At 35.6% G+C, this 20,904-nt stretch overlaps 1 protein-coding gene across 4 annotated transcripts in view; it reads right to left on the bottom strand.

Moving 5' to 3' along the window:
* Positions 1 to 137: 137 nt before the first annotated feature.
* SMC4 (structural maintenance of chromosomes 4) overlaps positions 138 to 20,904 on the bottom strand; it is a 35,173-nt gene continuing 14,406 nt past the window's right edge. For all 4 annotated transcript variants that reach the window (XM_003950224.6, XM_016942247.4, XM_009446764.5 and 1 more), the window contains 16 exons: positions 20,562 to 20,712; positions 18,664 to 18,828; positions 17,114 to 17,347; positions 15,516 to 15,701; positions 14,166 to 14,327; positions 11,441 to 11,666; positions 11,249 to 11,328; positions 10,069 to 10,221; positions 8,883 to 9,009; positions 6,130 to 6,319; positions 4,335 to 4,479; positions 3,873 to 4,046; positions 3,253 to 3,435; positions 2,564 to 2,796; positions 1,872 to 2,055; positions 138 to 1,430 (listed from right to left, as the gene is read on the bottom strand). In XM_003950224.6, coding sequence (XP_003950273.4) covers positions 1,278 to 1,430; positions 1,872 to 2,055; positions 2,564 to 2,796; positions 3,253 to 3,435; positions 3,873 to 4,046; positions 4,335 to 4,479; positions 6,130 to 6,319; positions 8,883 to 9,009; positions 10,069 to 10,221; positions 11,249 to 11,328; positions 11,441 to 11,666; positions 14,166 to 14,327; positions 15,516 to 15,701; positions 17,114 to 17,347; positions 18,664 to 18,828; positions 20,562 to 20,712 — 2,746 coding nt within the window. In that variant the 3' untranslated portion in view covers positions 138 to 1,277. The remainder of the gene's footprint in view (positions 1,431 to 1,871; positions 2,056 to 2,563; positions 2,797 to 3,252; positions 3,436 to 3,872; positions 4,047 to 4,334; positions 4,480 to 6,129; positions 6,320 to 8,882; positions 9,010 to 10,068; positions 10,222 to 11,248; positions 11,329 to 11,440; positions 11,667 to 14,165; positions 14,328 to 15,515; positions 15,702 to 17,113; positions 17,348 to 18,663; positions 18,829 to 20,561; positions 20,713 to 20,904) is intronic.

The following is a 20,904-nucleotide window of genomic DNA, read 5'->3' as shown; positions in this document are numbered from 1 at the left end:
ATTAAAATATAATAAAAGTATTAAATTCTATTTTCGCACCAAATGAAAACACTTGATTATCATTATAGCATTTTAAACTTACTTTTCCCTTATATATTCTTGATTTAGAACAAATTACCATACTTGAATTTCAGATCTTGCTTTCTTTAAATCTTTATTTAAAAGTCCATGCTAATAATGTGTTTACATTTTTACAGTTACGTGATGATAAACTGTTGGATTTTTTAAATATCTAAAACATGGCCCACTGAAGAAAGGAACAGTTAACTCTTTAATTAATTCCTTAGGATAAATACCCAGAAATTTAACAGCTAGGGCAGACTTCTAATACAATACCGAAAGTCCTTCCAAAAACCAACTGGTTGCCAACTTATGTCCCATAGCATTATAACATTCTTGAGCCAATAGTGTAAAAATACGCTGACAATTTTATAGGCAAACACTACTCAAGGTATCTTACTTTCCACTTATTACTAAAGTAATTAACCCCTAAATACAGATGCTCCTCAACAGTGGGACTACATCCTGGTAAACCTATCATAAGTTGAAACTATCAAGTTGAAATGCATTTAGTACCCAGATAAACCTATCATAAAGTTGAAAATTTGTAAATTGAACCAGTGTTCAGAGGCCATCTTACTTCATACTCATGAAGCAACTATAGTGGGATATTTTTCAACTTACGAGATAGCCTAGGCTTGTTGAAACACTGTCCTAATTTACTGGCTGTCTGGTAATTAAGTCATAAATGGTCAAACATCAAATTCTAGAAAAGCATATATTTAAATTCTCATCACTATAATTCAGAATGACTGGTTTACAAAAATATGTTCATAGTATTTGGGTAATAACTGTGGTGACTGTCTCAACTGGCAAGCTAAGTGGAATGCCTTAAAGAATCTATCCAAGATTAGTTGGCAGGCGTTTCCAGTGTTGGTAAATCAAAGGCCCACGAAGATATGCTGAGCCTTGATAGCACAACCTTGCTTAGGACTTTGCCTCAACAAACATACTTTTTAGTTTGGCAAGTTACCTGACCCTCCAGGTAACTCATTTTTCTCCATAGTCTGCTACTTACAAGATTGTCATATTTTTGTAATCTAGAAGCAATTATAGAGAATATTTTATTAGACTTTACAAATGACAGCTGCATAAAACAGAAACCAGTTTCATGATCTAGTTTAAGGAGTATGTATTTTATACAACTCATAATCCTTTACAAATAGAAAAAAATCAGTAATACACTGAATCAACTTGAAGAATCTTCAGCATAAAGTTCAACAAAGTCCCTTAGATGCAATTTCTTTTGGATTTACAGCAACACTTTTTGTTATGTTGTATGTCTTGTAAATTCCAATAAGTCTATCTGAAATCTCAAACATATTATTTCGAAGAGAAATTATTATGAACTGTGCATTTTTTGTTTGTTCCTAAAGAGAAACAAAGAAAAGTCAAACATTAAGTAATAAGAGGTAAATCACACAAACATGTAACCTCAAATATTTTTTGGACAATAAACATTACATTGATAACATGTAAAGGAATGATGGCAGGAATAATTCATAAAACAGTATTTGAGTGTGAAAGGAATTTGGTTATTTTGACTTCTAGTGGAAAAGATCTAGGAAGATGACCTAGGATTCTAGCTGTGATTCTGCTACTAATTTGCATTTTTAATTTATATTTTACTCCTCCAAAATGGAAATATTTGGTTCAAATAAAAAATAATTTGGTCTCCACTGATACCAGAGGAGATGGAGTTATTAGACAATAAAGAAAAGGCTCAATTGTAAGAAATAAAGAATTCCATGTGTAATGTTTAGGATACCCCTAAAAGTTTCTGGAATGAAAATCCCAAAATGATTACTTACATATATATAAAATGCAACAATGGACACATTTTTAAAATCAAGGGCTGCATCAATCTCATCCATGAAGTAAAGGGGAGTGGGCTTGTAGTGGTGAAGAGCAAATACTAAAGCCAATGAACTAAGTGTTTTCTCTCCTCCCGAAAGGTTGAAGATCTTTTTCCAACTTTTCTTAGGTGGTCGAACACTGAAATGATTAAGAAAATCATAGTCAAATTACCTGTAAAGCTAAAGTTAAGACCTTGTGATTTGTTTTCCGTAATTGAGTTCTACTATCTTTTTTAGGAATCTGTAACTTGCTTTTCACAAATATGAACTCTTTTCTGTTATTTTATAAAAACGTTATTGGAGGATGCATACATAGGAGCACATACCAAAGTTTTAAGATTTAAAGAGCAAGTTAAGTATTATACTTCTTGCTATTCTTTCTCCTTATCAAATACAATTTCTCAATCCTCACGTTAAAAATGCCTTGAAAATTTAAGAAAAGATGAACTAGACAAATATTTTGTAAATACTGGCTGTCTGCCCCTGTAAACTGCAAGCATAAATAGCATACAAGCAAATTAGTATTTACTAGTAAATGAAACAAGTTGTACATCTTGCCTTCATATCCTACCTCCAAGAAATACTGAGTTTGGAGAATATGTAGAAAAAGGTAACAGTGGGATTATAAACTCAGCATAATTACACACCTGAACATGATTCCTTCAGAGAAAGGATCCAAGCTGTCTACAAGCTCGAGTTCAGCGTCCCCTCCCAAAGTAAGCATTTGGTAATTTTCCTTTAATTTATTTGTTATTATATAAAAACCTGCCATAAATTCATTAAGCCTTTGTTTCCGAAGATCTTCATATGCCTGCCTAAAATTGTCTCTTTCATAAGTAATTTTGTCCAATTCTGCTACCCGTTGCAAATACAATTCTTCCTGTGAAAAGATTATGATAGGAAAATCTATTCAGATAAATTTGATATGATAATTAGCATTGTTAATTATTACTTTGTTTTGAGACGTAGACTCGCCCTGACGCCCAGGCTGGAGTGCAATGGCGCGATCTCGGCTCACTGCAACCTCCACCTCCCAGGTTCAAGCGATTCTCCTGCCTCAGCCTCCCGAGTACCTGGGATTACGGGCATGTGCCACAACGTCTGGCTAATTTTTTGTATCTTTAATAGAGACGAGGTTTCACTACGTTGGCCCAGCTGGTCTCGAACTCCTGACCTTGTGATCCACCCGCCTTTGGCCTCCCAAAGTGCTGGGATTACAGGCGTGAGCCACCACGCCCGGCCAACAGCATTGTTAATTATACAAAACTAAAGATCAGAATTTAGGCTAAGGATTAAAAAGAACTCCAACTAGTATACATACACAGTTCATTCATACCTTCTTTTTATACTCTGCGATGGCACCGAGGTTTGGTTTCATTTCATGACACCGGGCTTCCAAAAGTGCAATTTGATTTGTTATAGAATCTGGATTCTTGATCGCTTCAAGATCCTCTGGGCTTAGAACTGAAATCTCTTCAATAGGATTATCTTCTATAGGATGCAGTGATATTTTTGAAATCTAAAAGTTCAATTTAGGGGAGAGTTAGAGAAGGCATAATATTACATACAATTCATTGTTTAAAAAAAATATGACAAATTACACAGCTATGAAAACAACAGGAGTTGTGACTGACTTATCCATTATTTTTCAAAGGACTTCAAGAAAAATAGTTGTAACACTCAAAAGTGTCCATGTAATCTTTTCTTAAATGTCCAGATCAGCCCTAGGGTGAAAGGGTAGTTGTCTAATTCTAATCGTTACTCAGACTTTTCTGTATATAACAATTTATATTGTTATGTCCCCTATAAACCTGAGAAGTGATCACAGAATTAAAAAATCACAATGTAGCTCACAAACAAAATTTAAGAACCCCAACCCCCTAAAACAATCCTCCCCAAACCCTCCTTTTTCATAAAGAATATGTTTAAAATTAAACTAAACGGTAACAATCTCACCTCTTTGTGCCAATATTTTATTTTAGAATTATGTTCAGCAATGTGACCATCTATTTGTTCAAGTTTCAACTTAATACTAAGTGCATCTTTTTGAAGAGCATGTTCATTTTCTTGAATAACTTTTAATTCTTGAAGCAGATTGCGATGTTCTTTCTGGATCTCTGGTAAGGATTCCTAAACACCGAAAAGAACTGCTAGATAGAATTTTCCAAATAGAGCCATCATTTTCACATTACAAAGATGAAGGAATTACCAATCTCTCCCCATGCCCCTTCCATTTTAAAATAATTTAAGCATTTAAATTCACAAATTATAGTATTCTTATTGTACAAATAAAAATTGATAGTTATAAAACTTTAAGTCTATGAGTGCTTACTACATTCTAGGCACTGTCATATATCCAGCTCTTTAAATTGGTTCCAGTATCATCCCATCTCCTCTTCAATACAAAGCAACTCATACCTCTGCAGCATTTGTATTCTTTATGACCTCTGCTGCTTTGTCCTCAAGACTTTTCAGCTCTGCTGTTAGGTCATCCACCTCTTTCTCAGTATCTTTTATTTCTTTCTCTGTACGCAAGACAGAGTCTTGTGCCTTTTGAAGGTTTCTAAAGAAGCAAAATGATGCATCAAAAATGTGGTAAGGTGATTTGTTATTGTTTCTGAAAACCTACTAAAGAACTTTTCATGAAATTTAATGTGACATTTTTTCTATTCATATATTTTTAAGTTTATGATTTACTAAACCATCCTTAAATCAGTTTTTGTAGGTTTATACAAACACTTATGGGATGACTTGTATATTTTAAATTATAAATGCCTTTCTTATATAAGCTGCTTGTATCATCCAACTTTAGACTGATGCAACACTGTCCATTAGATTATCAAATTCTTTTGTCGTTTTCTCGTCAGAGATTGTTAAATCTCTACACCCATAAAGTTGTACCTTCAAATACTTCCCAATTCAAGACAAGGCAACAAGTACTTCCAAAAAAGCAAGACACTACTTCTCCCTTATTACCTCCTTATCTCTGAGCAAAACACTCTGGATTAATTTAACCAGATAATCAATATGCAATCAATTTGTTAAAATTTTTTCTAAAAAAAGAAATGGCTATTTAAATTTCAATATTTTATATACATACCTAGCTTTATTTCAGACACACTTCAATAAATACTCTAAAAAAATTAAGGCCGGGTGCGGTGGCTCATGCCTGTAATCCCAGCACTTTGGGAGGCTGAGGCAGGCGGACCATGACATCAGGAGTTCCAAAACCAGCCTGACCAACATGGTGAAACCCTGTCTCTACTAAAAATACAAAAATTAGCAGGGCCTGGTAGCGTGTGTCTGTAATCCCAGCTACTTGGGAGGCTGAGGCAGGAGAATCGCTTGAACCTGGGAGGCGGAGGCTGCAGTGAGCCAAGATCGCGCCACTGTACTCCAGCCTGGATGGCAGAGCGAGACTGTCTCAAAAAGAAAAAAAAAAAAAAAAGACCTAAGTAGATAAATCTTTTTTTAAGGACAATGAAATCTTCTAGGTATTTAAAAATTTTAAGGTGGCTGGGTGCAGTGGCTCATGCCTGTAATCTCCGTCTTTTGGGAGGCCAAGGCAAGAGGACTGCTTTCAGCCCAGGAGTTCAAGACCTGCCTGGGAAACATGGCAAAACTCTGGTCTCTACAAAAAAAATACAAAAATTAGCCAGGTGTCGTAGTGCATTCCTGTAGTCCCAGCTACTTGGGAGGTTGAGGTGGGAGGACTGTCTGAGCCTGGGAGATTGAGGCTGCAGTGAGCCCTGATGTGCCACTGCACTCCAACCTGGGCAACAGAGCAAGACTCTGTATCAAAAAATAAAAATAAAAAATAAAATCTAAGTTACCAAGAGAATTAATTTTGCTAAGTGATCCCATTTTTACCTCTTTTACTTATTAAGGCCTATATCTATTTACATTAAGGACCAACTACTCCCTCCCCGAGACCAGAGAAACAAAACTGAGTTCTATGCCCTCACAGCAACTGGGGAGTTACAGTCTACCTGTACTTTCCTATGGCATACCTGTTTACCAGCCTTTTTAATTGGCCATAGGATAAATGTTCATTATAGGTTTTCTGTCATGAAAGTCCTATTAGGTAATGTGTCAGACAGGTTCAATAAATTAACAGTAAGAGAAACATTTTATGGAACATTACATAGTAACCCCCTTTCCAATGTGAAGGCAGGGAAAGGGAAAACAAGTTAGGGTAACATGCATACTCTACCTGTCAGCAGTCTTGATTGCTACTTGGGCTTTAGTAATAGCAGAAGCACATTCATCTAATTGCTTATTTATTTTATCAAGTTTGTCTTGTTGGGCCTTGAGTTTATGATTATTGATTTCTACGATGGTATTGTGTAAGCGTTTAACCTCAGCTTCTACTTTACCAGCTTTCTCAGCCACAGCATCATATTCTGAAATTAAAAAATAAAGAACCTAATTTGTGTTTTTATGCTAATGAACATCATTTGTTAGATGTACATTTCTTCAGTTGCTATGACTTAACGTGATGCATTAAAACAAATTTTAGGCATATGGGAAAAAGCACCTTAAAAAAAACGATATCCTGTATCAAAACAAATGGTGTTACAACAATGCACAAAGTTAAACACTCTAGCTCGGCTGTAAACACACCATTTCTTAATGGCTTCATGTTCTCAGCTTCTTTTAAAGTATCTTTACAACTTTTTCTTAGGGCACTTCCTTGACTACTGAGTTCATAATGATTTTTAGCCTTAGATACACTATGTGCCTAACTCAATATTAACTTGCCCACAATGAAGAAATTGTGGTTATTTTCTTCTGCTAACATAACTTCGCAGTTCTCCACATTAAAACAAAGTGGAGGATATAAGATGAATTAGCGTTCCTTCCTGTGACAACGAAGAGTAAAAGTTAACATTTCCCAGATTCCTCTGTGGCTAGGGTTTAGACATAATTTAGGTCAATTCAATCAAAAGTACTTGCATAATTTGGAAGGCATAAACAAATTGGACATGTTTCTTCTGGCAAGCAGTCACACAGAAGTCTGGATTTTCTGTAATGAAGTTAGAGGTTCTCCAGCTCTATGGCCCAGGCTGGAGTGCAGTGGCGCGATCGCAGCTCACTGCAACCTCCATCCACCTCCCAGGTTCAAGCCATTCTCGTGGTTCAGCTTACCATGTAGCTGGGATTATAAGCATGTGCCACCACACCCCACTTTTGTGTGTGTGTGTGTGTGTGTGTGTGTGTGTGTATTTTTCAAAGAGATGGGGTTTCACCATGTTGGCCAGGCTGGTCTCAAACTCCTGATCTCAAGTGATCTGCCTGCCTCGGCCTTCCCAAGTGCTGGGATTACAGGTGTGAGCCACCATGCGCAGCCCAATTTATCTTAAATATAAAATGTTTGCACAGATTTCGATATAATGGTTTACTGTAGCCTTTATTTAAAAATATGAATATGTTCAAGAGTTGAAAATATTTAATTTTAAAGATATGCTTGCACAAATGGGTCCTCCACATGAGATATTAACAGTCTCCTGATAATATATGGCATTTCTATGAGAGGAGATATATAGAGCTCCTAACAAAGTCAAGGATTCCTTTTCAAATAAGGATGAAACACATATAGACTCTTGCAGTCTCTCCATGAAAATGCTGCCATTAATAGCACAGATATACATTTTGGCTTCTCAACTGACCGTTAGGTACCATCAAAGCCATTGTTGTGGGTGCTTGCAGGGAAAGGGGAGTGTGGGGGAAGGCCTCAGAGAATCTGGGTTCTTCCGTCCTTTATTCCAGCCACAATGGTTTGTGTTCCCAGCATACTCCTGCTTCAGCCTTTGTATTTGCTGCTTTATACTCTTCTTGGAATGCTTTTTTCTCAAACATACACGGGTTAGCACTCATACTTTCTTTGGGCCTCCACTCAAATATGTGCCATCTTACATGTGTGCTCCCTGGAAAGAGACTTTATTTTTGTTTACTGCTCTATCAGTAGGACCTAAAACAAAGCCTGGCCAGTAGCAGATACTATTTGAGTGCCTGAATATTAGAAATGCAGATAAACACAGACACAAATTAATATGAGTATAAATGCACATTTGATATGCATTGTGGAAATGTGTCAACATTTAAAAATCTCTTTTTCTTTTGGAAGAAAATCCCCACATTTTTGGAGCAGTTGGATAATCGCTCCAACTCCACTCTCATTAGTTCTTTGGGATGGTTAATCAGTATTTGTCTTCCTTGGCTCACAAAGCAAACTGTAACAGGGATCTGTCTTAAGAATAAAATGAACCTTGCTGTGTTTGCTGGAGTCACTAGCTAAGATTCTGTAAACCTGGAAGGGGACTGTGGCATAATCCACTATCCCTTCTCCCATTAAGATGCACATCTATGTTTGATTGAAGCCAACATGGAAAGACAAGCACAGCTGCTCAAGTGCATGATCAGGGGATTTCAATTAAGGCTACAGAGCCAATTCTGCCTGTGAATTCCTTTTCCTGCCTAAAGATTCTATTTTGGTAGAACATTTACATGTCTATAAGTGCACAAGAAGAAGTTATGAAACAAAAAAATACATATATATATAAAGTTTTCAACTACACATTGTTTTTCTTTGATTGCATACCACTTATTCCCTGTGTTATCTGAGTGATATAGTTTTTCTAAATCTATAACCACTATCTTGAAGGGGTTTTGGAAAGATTAGGGCCAAAGTATACAAAGTATGACATTAAAAGCATGGACTCAAAAATCAGACTATATCACCTATTCCTATACCACCACGTGCTGTGTGACCTTAGGCAAATGCCTCAGTTTCCTTATTTGTCAAATGAGACTATTAATAGCACTTACTTTATAACAAACACCATAAAATAGTGCAATGACTTGCATATACTTAGCTTCTATTATTATTCTACTGCTTCTTAAATATTGCAAGCTTTAAAAACCTGTTTTTTTTTTTCCCCAAAAAAGGTCTATCTCTAAACATACCTGTTTTGAAAGCACTAACGTTTTCTTCTAGCAATTTCTGCTTTTTTTTGTCAGGGGCTGTAGCAAGTACATTAGCTTCAAGTTCCTTAACTTGGACATTCAAATATTCTTCTTGCTCTATTAAACGCTACAAAAAAGTTTTAACATTTAAGGTCAATATTTTAACATTTGCTTTAAACATTGTGAATTTTTAAAAAGGGCACTTAAAATCTTCAAGAAAAAGACACACACTAATAGGAAAAGGAAAGATATGTGCCATTGATATAAAAAATGAAAATGGCCAACCAACACAAAATATGTAAGCTCATTATAAAGACACGTTAAAATGCCACATTTCTGTTTACAAGGTAGCAAACTTATGTAGACCACCCTAGTGTTCAAAGACTTGGAAAAATAATTATTTGAATATGCTGTTAGTAGTGCATGAATTATAACTTTTGAAAACAATCTGGCATTATGCAACAAATGCCTTAAACATTGTACACATATGGTGTAATACTTGTAATTTTTGAAATCTAAGGAAATAACTGAATGAATCAAGGTATACCTACAAGGATTTTTTTAAACATAGCCGTGTACATAATACAAAAAAAATTTGTCAAATTATGTTATAAACAAAATGCTCTAAAGCAATTAAAAACAAAGTACATTTATACTGCCTTGGAAAGAAAACCATAATTTAAGAAAAGCTAGTATGACATTAAAAAAACCATATGCACACTTTATATATCTACACATATCTACCACATATATAAATACATTACATGCAAACTAGGTATTAGAAAAGTCGAAAGAACATACGTCAAAATGAAGGTGATCATTTGGGTATTTTCTGGAAACTTATTAAAAAAACAGTGGGCGTGCACTGCTTTTTCATAATTAAAAAAACATTCCACTTTGAAAAGAGAATAAAAATAAAGGGTCATATAATTGTTAAGGAAAGTAATGTTTCTATGGAGTACAAACGGAAAACAGGAATAGCTGTGGTTGGAGCAACATTGTGACAGGGCGTTATCTATTAGTACTCAGTGAAACAAAATCATCAAGAGTTAGATCTACCTATAGATCCTCCCTCCCTTATATATTTAATAAATTGTAAGCAAATAGCAAAATGGTTCTGATAAATTCCAGTTGAATCCCAATAGTTTCAGTACACACACACACACACACACACACATGCACATACCTGGATGCTTGCAGTAAATTTTTCTAGTGTGTTCCTCATTTCTCGTTCACTATGCCGTAACTTAACTACTCTTTCTTCAAGTTGTACTTTCTGTTCTTGGATTTGCATTGCTTTTTTAGAGTCGTTTTGCAACTGTGATTCCATTTTGTTTACCTACAAAGAAAGTTTTCTCTAAGAGCCATTTCAGATTGACCGAAAAGTCAACTTATGAAGAAAACTAAAACTTCTGTCGCCCAGGCTGGAGTGCAATGGCGCGGTCTCAGCTCACCGCAACCTCCGCCTCCCGGGTTCAAGCGATTCTCCTGCCTCAGCCTCCTGAGTAGCTGGGACTGTTACAGGTGCGTGCCACCACGGCCGGCTAATTTTTGTGTTTTTAGTAGAGACGGGGTTTCCCTATGTTGGCCAGGCTGGTCTTGAATTCCTGACCTTGTGATCTGACCGCCTCAGACTCCCAAAGTGCTGGGATTACAGGTGTGAGCCACCGCCCCCAGCCTAAAACTTCTGATCTTAAAGACCAGAACAAAATCAAACCACCTGTTCCAATCCCAATCTTAAAGTTCAGGAGATGGTCAAGTAATTTCTTGATCGAAAATCAGATGGAAAGGTAACTAAGTGTTGTACAGTCACCTATTATTTCAATGAAGGTACAGCATTCAAATACTTAAGCAGAAGGACATAAACTTGTATTTTCAAAATACGAGAGGGAAAAAAATCAAAGCACAACATTTTGGGAAAAGGTATTCAAGCTATTTAAGAACATGTTTTTGAGGAGGAAAAAAGTTTAAAATACTCTGAAGTTGAGATTTGCATCAAGAAGTCTTTGCTATACTTTTAAAGAATTATTTTGAAGTAAAAAATTATGTAATACAGCAATAATGCAAAAAAACCCCCAATAAATTAAATGTAAAACAGAAATAATTATGTAAGTTATGGAATATCTGTATGATCCAAATGTACTAATTAAAAAGTGTACTTTGAGCATATAGTTTCTGATTAATATTTTGTTTTCTAAAACTTTAAAGGGCTTTACATAAAAAATCCCTAGTCATTTATAGAAAATGCCACCTATTAAAATTTGAGTGCACCATAGTTAAAATGGCCAAATTTTGTAGTAAGTATATACCTCGGTAAAGCTATTTAAAAAAAAAAAAAGTCTGGATACAATTTTAGATATGCTGACCTCTTCTTCAGAGATTTCAATAACAAGTGAGGAACCCATTCTTCCTTTCATTACTTTGCTTCCACCACCAGTCATTGTACCTGGAAAACAGGGGAGAGAAGTCAGCTTCAGATGTCTCCCCAACAAGATTAAATAAAGTCAATGCTGTGGGGGGGAAAAAAAAAACAAACCAAGAAACAAAAACACTATTACCTGACTGTTCTATGATTTGTCCCTGTAAAGTTACCACTCTCCATCTTCTATCTTTTTGATATGCTACTCTTGTGGCTTGATCCAAGTTGTCAGCTACTAAGGTATCTCGTAAAGCAAAATAAAAAGCTTGGCGAATTTTCTCATCTTTTACTTTTACTAAATCAAATAAACGAGGAGTATTTTCAGGAGTTTGAATTTCGGTCATCTTTTTCGCCCATACAGCCATCTAAAAGTAAACAAACAAACAAAAACAACAGTAACAAAAAAGAAAACTCAAAAAAAAAAAAAAAACCCATAGGAATAAATTCAACAAAAGAAACAAGAATTATACACAAAAGGTTCTAAAATTAGACCTAAATGGAAGACATCTCATGTTTGTGGATCTAAAGATTTAATACTGTTAAGATGCCTATACTATCTAAACTGATCTACAAATTCAATACAACCTGTATCAAAATCCCAGTTACTTCCCAGTAATTGACCATCTGGATCTTAAAATTCATATATACAAATTATGGGGACCCAGAACAGTCAATATGATAAACAACAAAATTAGAGGACTCAGACTTCCTGATTTTAAAACTTATTACAATGCTGCAATAATCAAGACAGTGTCCTATACCAGCACAAGTAATAAAACTGAAAGCCCAGAAATAAACCTTTACATTAATGGTTGGGTGGTTTCAACAAGGATGCCAAGAAAATTCAATGGGGTAAAGAATCTTTTCAACAAATGGTGTTGGAATAACTGGATAGCTACATGGAAAGAGTAGTTTGAGCCCTACTTTATATCACGTGATAAAATTAACTCAAAATAGATTAAAACCTAAATATAAAGCCAAAACTATAGAACTTTGAGAAGAAAACAAAGGAGGTAAATCACTGTGACCTTGGATTAGGCAGTGGTTTCTTGGGTATGATACCCAAAACACAAGCAACCAAAGGAAAAAAAAGATAAATTGTGCCTCAAAGGATACCATCAAGAAAGTGAAAATACAATCCAAGGAATGGGGTAAAATATCTGTAAATCATATCTCACAAGAGACTTGTATTCAGAATAGAGAAATTCTACAACTCAACAAAGAGAAACCAATTTAAAAATGGGCAAAGGATTTGAAACAGACATTTCTCCAAGGAAGATGACAAATGGCCAAGGACATGAAAGGACTTTTACTATCATAAATCACCAGGAAAATCCTAATCAAAACCATGAGATACCACTTCATATTCACTAAGATGACTATAATCAAAAAGATGTACCATAGCAAGCGTTAACGAGGATGTAGAGAAACTGGAACCCTTACACATGCTTGTGGGAAATGGTACAGCCACTGTGGAAACAATCTTGACAGTTCTTCAAAAAGTTAAACAGAATTACCACATGACCCAGCAGTTCTACCCTAGGTATATATATACCCAAGAGAACTGAAAATACATGTTCACTCAAAAACTTGTACACAAATGTTCGTAGCAGAAGTATTGCCAAAGCAGCCAAAAAGTGAAAACACAAATGTCCATCAACTGACAAATGGTTATACAAAATGATGTAACAGAATACCATTTGGCAATAAAAGGGAATGAAGTACTGATACATGCTACAACACAGATGAACCTGAAAACCTGCTAAGTAAATGTAGCTGTATAAAAAGGCCATATATTGTATGATTCCATTTATATGTAGATAAATCTACAGAAACAAAAAAGTAGTTAGTGTTTGGAGGGGGTGAAGGGGTATAGGGAGCGACTGTTACTGTCTATGGGGTTTCTTTCTGGGAGTGATAAAAATATCCTGGAATTAGATAGTGGTCATGGGTGAACAACACTGTGAATATACTAATACCCACCAAATTGCATACTTTAAAATGATTGTTTTGTTTGTTGTTTTTGAGTCTCACTCTGTCACCCAGACTGGAGTGCAGCGGCGCAATCTAGGTTCACTGCAACCTCCACCTCCCAGGTTTAGGCAATTCTCCTGCCTCAGCCTCCCGAGTAGCTGAGATTACAGGCACCTGCTACCATGCCTAGCTAATTTTTGTATTTTTAGTAGAGATGGGATTTCGCCATGTTGGCCAGGCTGGTCTCAAACTCCTCACCTCGTGATCCGCCCGCCTTGGCCTCCCAAAGTGCTGGGATTACAAGCATGAGCCACCGCACCTGGCCTAAAATGATAAATTTTACTGTAGGTAAATTATCTCAATAAAGGTTTTCCTTTTAACTCTGGAATGTACATTCCTTTAGTGGAGGCACTGCAATATGTCAAACAATTTTTTATAATCATATAACCCCTGAACATAAAATAATCCTCAAAACCCATCAGGTGTTCAATGAGTAACCATTAAGAAAAAGCCTGAATCCAAAAAGAAAAACACACTTAGCACTTAAAAATTCAATTATAGGGCTGGGTGTGGTGGCTCACGCCTGTAATCCCAGCACTCTGGGAGGCTGAGGTGGGCGGATCACAAGGTCAGGAGATCCAGACCATCCTGGCTAACACAGTGAAACCCCTCTCTATTGAAAATACAAAAAAATTAGCTGGGTGTGGTGGCGGGCGCCTGTAGTACCAGATACTCGGGAGGCTGAGGCAGGAGAATGGTGTGAACCCGGGAGGCGGAGCTTGCAGTGAGCCAAGATCATGCCACTGCACTCCAGTCTGGGTGACAGAGCGAGACTATGTCTCAAAAAAAAAAAAAAATCCAATTATAGGTAGGTTATTATGAATACCCACCTTATCTAAACCTATAAAGGTTGCAACTCCAATATTTTGTCTTTTAAGGAAGTTTACACATTCTTGGGCTGTATCAATAGAATCAACAACAATGTAGTCCAGTGCATGACAACAGGATGATATAGCCACATCGTATTTTTCATCAATGGCTCCTAAGTCCCCCTAATAATGAAGAGTGGGGTGAAAAAAGAGTTAGGCAGAAAAGCACAGGACCATTTCATTCATCAAGTTTTAAAAAGTTCTTTTAATTGAAAAACTTTATGTAGACATGGTTTTAAAGAGAACAAAAGGGTACACAACAAAATACAAAATATGTATAAGTTTATGAATATGCAGCTTGAATTTCTGAGCACAAAATGAAAGAACTGTTTTCATTTTATGAAAACAACATGAAGCTTAAAACCTAAATGAACTATAAGCAAAACTCAGAAAACTTTGAATTATTGAAAAGCATCTAAAATTATGTAAATCCTGATGAAACACATTTATCTGTTTATCTATTACACAGCTATCTAGCAGTATTCACTGGTTTGGGCTTTCTTTGGGAGCAAATGAATAGGATCAAACTGTTTATCTTTAAGAAAATAAGGTGGAAGTCCTGATACAAGATGCAGAAGCAATCATGTTGGGTAATTTTTACATCACTTTGTTCCCTTCTCCGAAAGGCTGACTTAAGGACTGCATCAACTGGCTCCTTTGACTCTCCACCTTCAGCCAATTTGAGGTTTCAGCTAAGACTGGAGGGCAGGAAATAGGTGGGGTTAAGGTATCCATTTTCCCTATCTCCTCTGGACCACAACTACCTTCCCTCGAGGCTAAGAAGCAGTAATGGTCCTCACTATTGCTAGCCTTGGATTTTAGATTATCCCTTGTTATATCCTTAAATGCTAGCCCAAACCTAAGTAAAATGGTGTGAAACTCCAAATATATAAAAACAATTTTTTTAATTTTCATTTTTTAAAAAACAGTCTTGCTATATTGCCCAGGATGGACTTGAACTCCTAGGCTCAAGTGATCCTTCTGCCTCTGCCTCTCCAACAGCTGGGACTACAGGCACACACCATTGTGCCTGGCTAAAGTCTCTCTTTTAAAAAAAAGGATAAAATGGTTTTCAGTTTGTGTGACATTACTAATATTTTTCTTGATATGTATGAAATAATTGTATTTATCTAAAGCTAAGTAAACAAGAAACTGTAAGGGCAAAATGTTTAAAAATAAATGTGCCTTAAACAAAATGAATCTTATTTTATATACAGTGACACTTGAAATACGGTTGACAAGGCAAAAAAATAAGTTACACTTTCTTAAAAAAAAAAAAGTAAAGCCATGCCCCCCAAGAATCTACTTTACCAATCTTCCATATATTCCTGGAATCCTGCCAGATTTTTTTTCTTGAATTATTGCATCAAGGACTTTCCCCCTACTTCGATTCATTGCTAATGAGCTCTTTGCTTCTTCAACTTTTTGAAAGAGATCATGAACCAAACTTTTAAAGTTTGTTTCTTCTTGTGTAAGTTTTTGAAGTTCTTTTTCTTTCTAAAAGTGAAAATAAAATGAAATCCAGAAGCATTAACTCCTAAATATGACCAGTCATAGCACCGAATTAGTTGTAATGCTTTAATAACAATAAAGAAAAAAAGACCAACAATAAAAATTTGAACCAAAACTGAGCACCTGTATGGCAATTGCTGGTTTGGTTGTGGAAAATATGGATGGGTTTAAAAGGGGCATAAATTACTTGGGTCAATAAAAGAAAACATTAGGTGTAATATTTTTTCCAGGAGCAAACAGTTCATCCTGATAGAGAAGTATAGCTGGGGCTGTGGAAATCCCAGTTTGATACTACATAGTTATACATAAGTGTGCCCTAATTCTTAAGCTCTGCCCTAATGAAAAGCTGACCCAGAAAATGACTGGGCAGGACTACGGTTATGCTATGCTTTATTTTAGCTGAACGGGGCTGGGGGGTGGTGGAGAAAAAGCACACCTCTGAAACGAAAGATGACTGGATAGTCCTATTGCTATACAAAAATGCCAGGCTCCCAACAAGAGAGGAACCACACACATGCACACATAAACACAACCTCTGTTTCTCAATCTCCAACTTCTCAGCAGCCATCTTTTGTAACTGGTATATTCCTCCATCCACTAGATTTAAATTCTGTCTATTACTTACTGTACTAGCATAAAGTTTAAACCAAGTTACTGACATAATTCATCCCAAAAGAAACTGAATCCCAGGAAGATAGAAGCAGTCACTGGATCTAACTTAATTTACATTTAAATTCTACCTGGTCATGAAATTCCCTGATGACCAAATAGCATGCATTAACTAAAATGAAAAAGACTCATATTTATTTTCAGTATAATTACACTTCAAACAGATTTTTTTTTTTTTATTGCCACCTTGCCTACTGAGGTTTTGGAGATCTTTGGAGATTAAAGTTTACGAAATTCCTTAGACATCTAATTCACTCAAGGATGGGGGACAGGCACCGATGAGCTAAGCTATACATCTTGGTTAGTTTATAACATTTTGGAATGCAAGCAAAGAAACTACATCCATAAATTCAAAACCCAAATAAGATAGTTGTTTGTATATTCATTATATAAATACATATACACTTACGTTTTTTATTTATTTTTAAATTGTCTATACTTAAGATTTAAAGAAACACAAACTTTCTTTTGTTTAAATTATTTCTACAGTGGGGTGGTGGTGGTGATTTACTTACTATATGGTGCTTCTGGGGATAATATAGTTTCTTGATAGTCTCAGTTCACATATGGAATACTGAAATGCTGACCTCATTCTTTTGAGATTATACAAAATGAAGAAAATTTATCTATCACTAGTCACCTCTGACGCGGAGATTAAAAACAACAAAAATGTATAAAGCTGAAGTGGACGAATGATGTTCTGATGCAACAGAGAAGCAAAGATTTACCTCCTTTAATTCTTGTTCAGTTTGAGGGAGTTTTCCTTCTATATCTCTGATTGCAGCTTTCCTTTCTTTGAGAGTCTCAGAAGCTGCAATTAGAGCTTCCTTAGCCTTAGTTAATTGAGACACTGCAGTATTATGACGACTGAGATAGATATCAAGTTCTGACTGGGCTACATCCATCTTTGAACGTGCTTCATTTACCGATTTGCTGAAACCCATAAGTTCTTTCTCTCGACTCTGTTAAAATATGAGTTCATTAAATCTGGGCAGATATTTACTTTCAAACCTACACTGAAATGAAACCATACATTTTATATTCGATTTAAGAAAGGAGATTCTATAAGCACAGTATATAGAAATAAGAAATTCTCACAAGTGGACTAGATTCAGTTTTTGCCTAGTTGTCAATATTCACTGTACATAGTCTTTTCCCAACTGATTTCACAAGAGCTTTGTGACATCGATCATTATGCTGAGGAATAAAGACATTTGAGGCCTAGCTTTGTCATTTACATGGGGTGCAGGGCACATGAGTACTCAATATATATTAAATAAGCAAACAGTGAAAATCCACTAACTATGAAGTATCCCATCATGAAAGCTACTGCATTATCCATTGACACTTTATCACACAGGTATTCTAACCTGTAAAGTTTTATAATCTGACATTAGAACATGTCCATATTCCAAAGCAGACTCTATTAAGTGACACTTCATCACACAGGTATTCTAACCTGTTAAGTTTTATAGTTTGACATTAGAACATGTTGATATGCCAAAGCAGACTCTATTAAGTCCATGACTTTTTAATGCAGTCAATTACCATTATCCATTAACATATGTATTTAACATGCTTAGCACTGTCAAAAATGCTGTGGTACATACAAACAAAGATAATTTTATGCTTACTCTTGTTGGGGTAGATAATACATATCAATGTGACAACTTCATGCTCTCGTTTTATTAATATAATGCTAAAATTATAGCTAACATTTATTTTCTTTCTCAGTACGTTATATAGATATATTTATTCTTTATTTTCACAAAGTAGATATATTCTTTCTCATTTTAAGGAAGACGACTTGGAGATATGACAACCGGCACAAGAACAGAGACAGTAAGTGATTGACCTAGGATTTGAACCAAGAACTGAAACAGCCATAGCTTTTAACTATTACACAAGAGCTATAGAAGCCAAAACAAAAGAGACATTAACCTGCGCTTAGTGTGGCTCCAGGTTTTACAGGTGGCAACAAAATATGATGATTCAACACGCTTAGGAGTGGCATATATAATAATCAAGGTACTGTATTTGATTGACATCACACCTTCTGCTACTACTACAAACTCTCATTTAGTAAACTTTTTAAAAAACATGTCAGCAGGAATTAAAAGAATAGTCATCTAAGTCTAGGTTGACTAGTTTTAGGAATGTTGGACATTAAAAGTCCAAACTTACCAGTTCAGGTTTCAGTATTTTTGAAAAAATAATCTTTAAGTCAAAAAAAAAAAAAAAAAGCCACCAAAATAAACACTGATTAAAAAAAACTTACTTCTTTTTCTTTCTGAAGCCCTTGTGTTTCCTGTTTAAGGCTATCCATAACTTCCTTTAATTTTTTTTCTTCTTTCTCTTTTTCCTTCTCGAGGGCATTGTTTCTGGTTGTTGTTTCATTAATGATATTGTTACTCTTGGCAGGTATACTTTTAAATTCTTCAACCTGAGATTATAAAACAAGTTATAGGAGCATACATCTTTATGTTACCCAATACTATCAATATTTGACTTATTTAAAGGCATTTCTCAGGGTCCTCTAGTTCTTCTTTTCTTTATAATCAGAGTTAAATTAGCTAGCTTTAACCAGTATTTTCCCGACTATTCACTGTAATTTCTATATTCTCTCAATCTAATAGTAAAACTACTTCTAGAAACACCTGACCTCTGATGAAGGAAAATTGTCTCTGGCAGGGCCTCAGGTCTGTCATCCTTCTCTCCGGATTTCAGGTTGTAATTATTCTTCTTTAGCTATAAATATGCTCTGACTACACGGAATTTTCTAAACTATCCTTCCTGGTATATCATAACTTACCACAAATTATCTTTACCATCTCCCCAACCCTAAAATCTTTCACAACTTTACTCTTCCAGAGTCATCATGTAGGGCTAATATTTTACTCCATTAACATCTTCTGATAATAATCACTTATCCATGCAGTCTATGCCTAAAGGCTAATGACTCTGTAACAGTTACACTTAGCTAAGTCTGTCAAGTCTTTGGGGTTACCCCCAAAGCCTTGTTATTTTGTTTACTCTGATTATCTAGTACCTGTGAAGTTCAACATTTCCCAAAATGCCACTTCCTTAAACACTGACTCAACGTATTTATCAGCTGTGCTAAGCAGAAAGTATTTTGTGAACAAATACATTTAGAAAATGCTTATAGCGTAAAGTAGAGCCTAATCTATAATTATTGTGTAACCATATGGAACAAAGCTTTTTTTTGCGGGGCTGGGGTTAAGGTATCATACCTGTTTATATATGATACAGCTATGAACATGAACATAGCTTAAGAGATTCCAAATTATGAGCTTTCCTATCTCTCTTTAAGACAGAGTCTCACTTTGTCACCCAGGCTGGATGCAGTGGCTTGATCACTATTCACTGGAATCTTGAACTCAAGGCATCCTGCCGCCTCACTCTCCTGACTAGCTAGGACTTTTAGGCAAGTTCCACTGAGCCTGGCTAATTTTGGATTTTCTGTAGAGATGGGATCTTACTATGTTGCCCAGGCTGGTCTTAAACTCCTGGCATCAAGCAATTCTCCAACTTTGGCCGCCCAAAGCACTGGGAACACAGGTGTAAGCCATTGTGCTTGGCCAACATTGGTAATTCTTGGGAAATCCTGCTCTGATCCTGTTAGCTTAGTTTTTGTAGAAGACAGGCAATATTTTTAAGTCTGTAATACCTAACTTAAATATCTTTAAAAACTACTACTTTAGGAAAAAGAAAATTAAGATTAACACCAAAATGGAACTGCTGATTTGGTAAATGTTTTCCCAATAACATATATTATTGTAATATAAACTTTAAAACTCAAAGTCAAGCTAGGAGCAATGGCTCACACCTGTAGTCCACGTTACTTTGGGAGGCTGAGGTAGGATTCCTTAAGCCCAGGTGTTCAAGACTATAATCATACCACTGCACGCTAGCCTGGGCAACAGACTGAGACCCCATCTCTGCAAAATTCCAAAACCAAACAAAAAACCTCCTGCAAAATAAAGTCAGTAGAAGCAAGGTTTCCCTTGAGGGGGTAAAATCATGTTCAGAGACAAACCTTAAAAGAACATTTAGAATACTAATTCATTCTCTTAGGCAATAAGGGGCAAACACATCCATGAAAACTAGGTATGATATTCAGACATGAAATTTTAAGAATTTTTTTCTAACACCTACCTTTTCTTTATCTTTTTGAAGTTGTTTTTCCAGTTTTTTGGCTTTACTCGTGGCATGTTTTAATTTTTCTCTAACTTGAACATCTTCCAAATCTAGCTGTGTAAATTTTTCTTTATTCTCCTCAATAAATTTTGTAATTTTATTCAGTTTCCTAGCAAAGCAAGTATATTGCAAGTCATTATTTTGAATGTGCACATATTTTAAAACCATATTTCCTACCTGGAACACTTCCTCTATAAATATGTCCAGGTTCTTAATAAGGCAGGATCCTAAAACTCTCCTTATTCCAAGATGATCCCTCTCCCCATAGTTGAAGAAGCACCTGTATTTTTTATTATGACAG

Source organism: Pan troglodytes, chromosome 2, assembly GCF_028858775.2.
Source record: "Pan troglodytes isolate AG18354 chromosome 2, NHGRI_mPanTro3-v2.0_pri, whole genome shotgun sequence".
Taxonomy (NCBI): domain Eukaryota; kingdom Metazoa; phylum Chordata; class Mammalia; order Primates; family Hominidae; genus Pan; species Pan troglodytes.
Note: the sequence above shows the minus strand (reverse complement) of the source record. Positions and strands in the feature narration are given on the sequence as shown.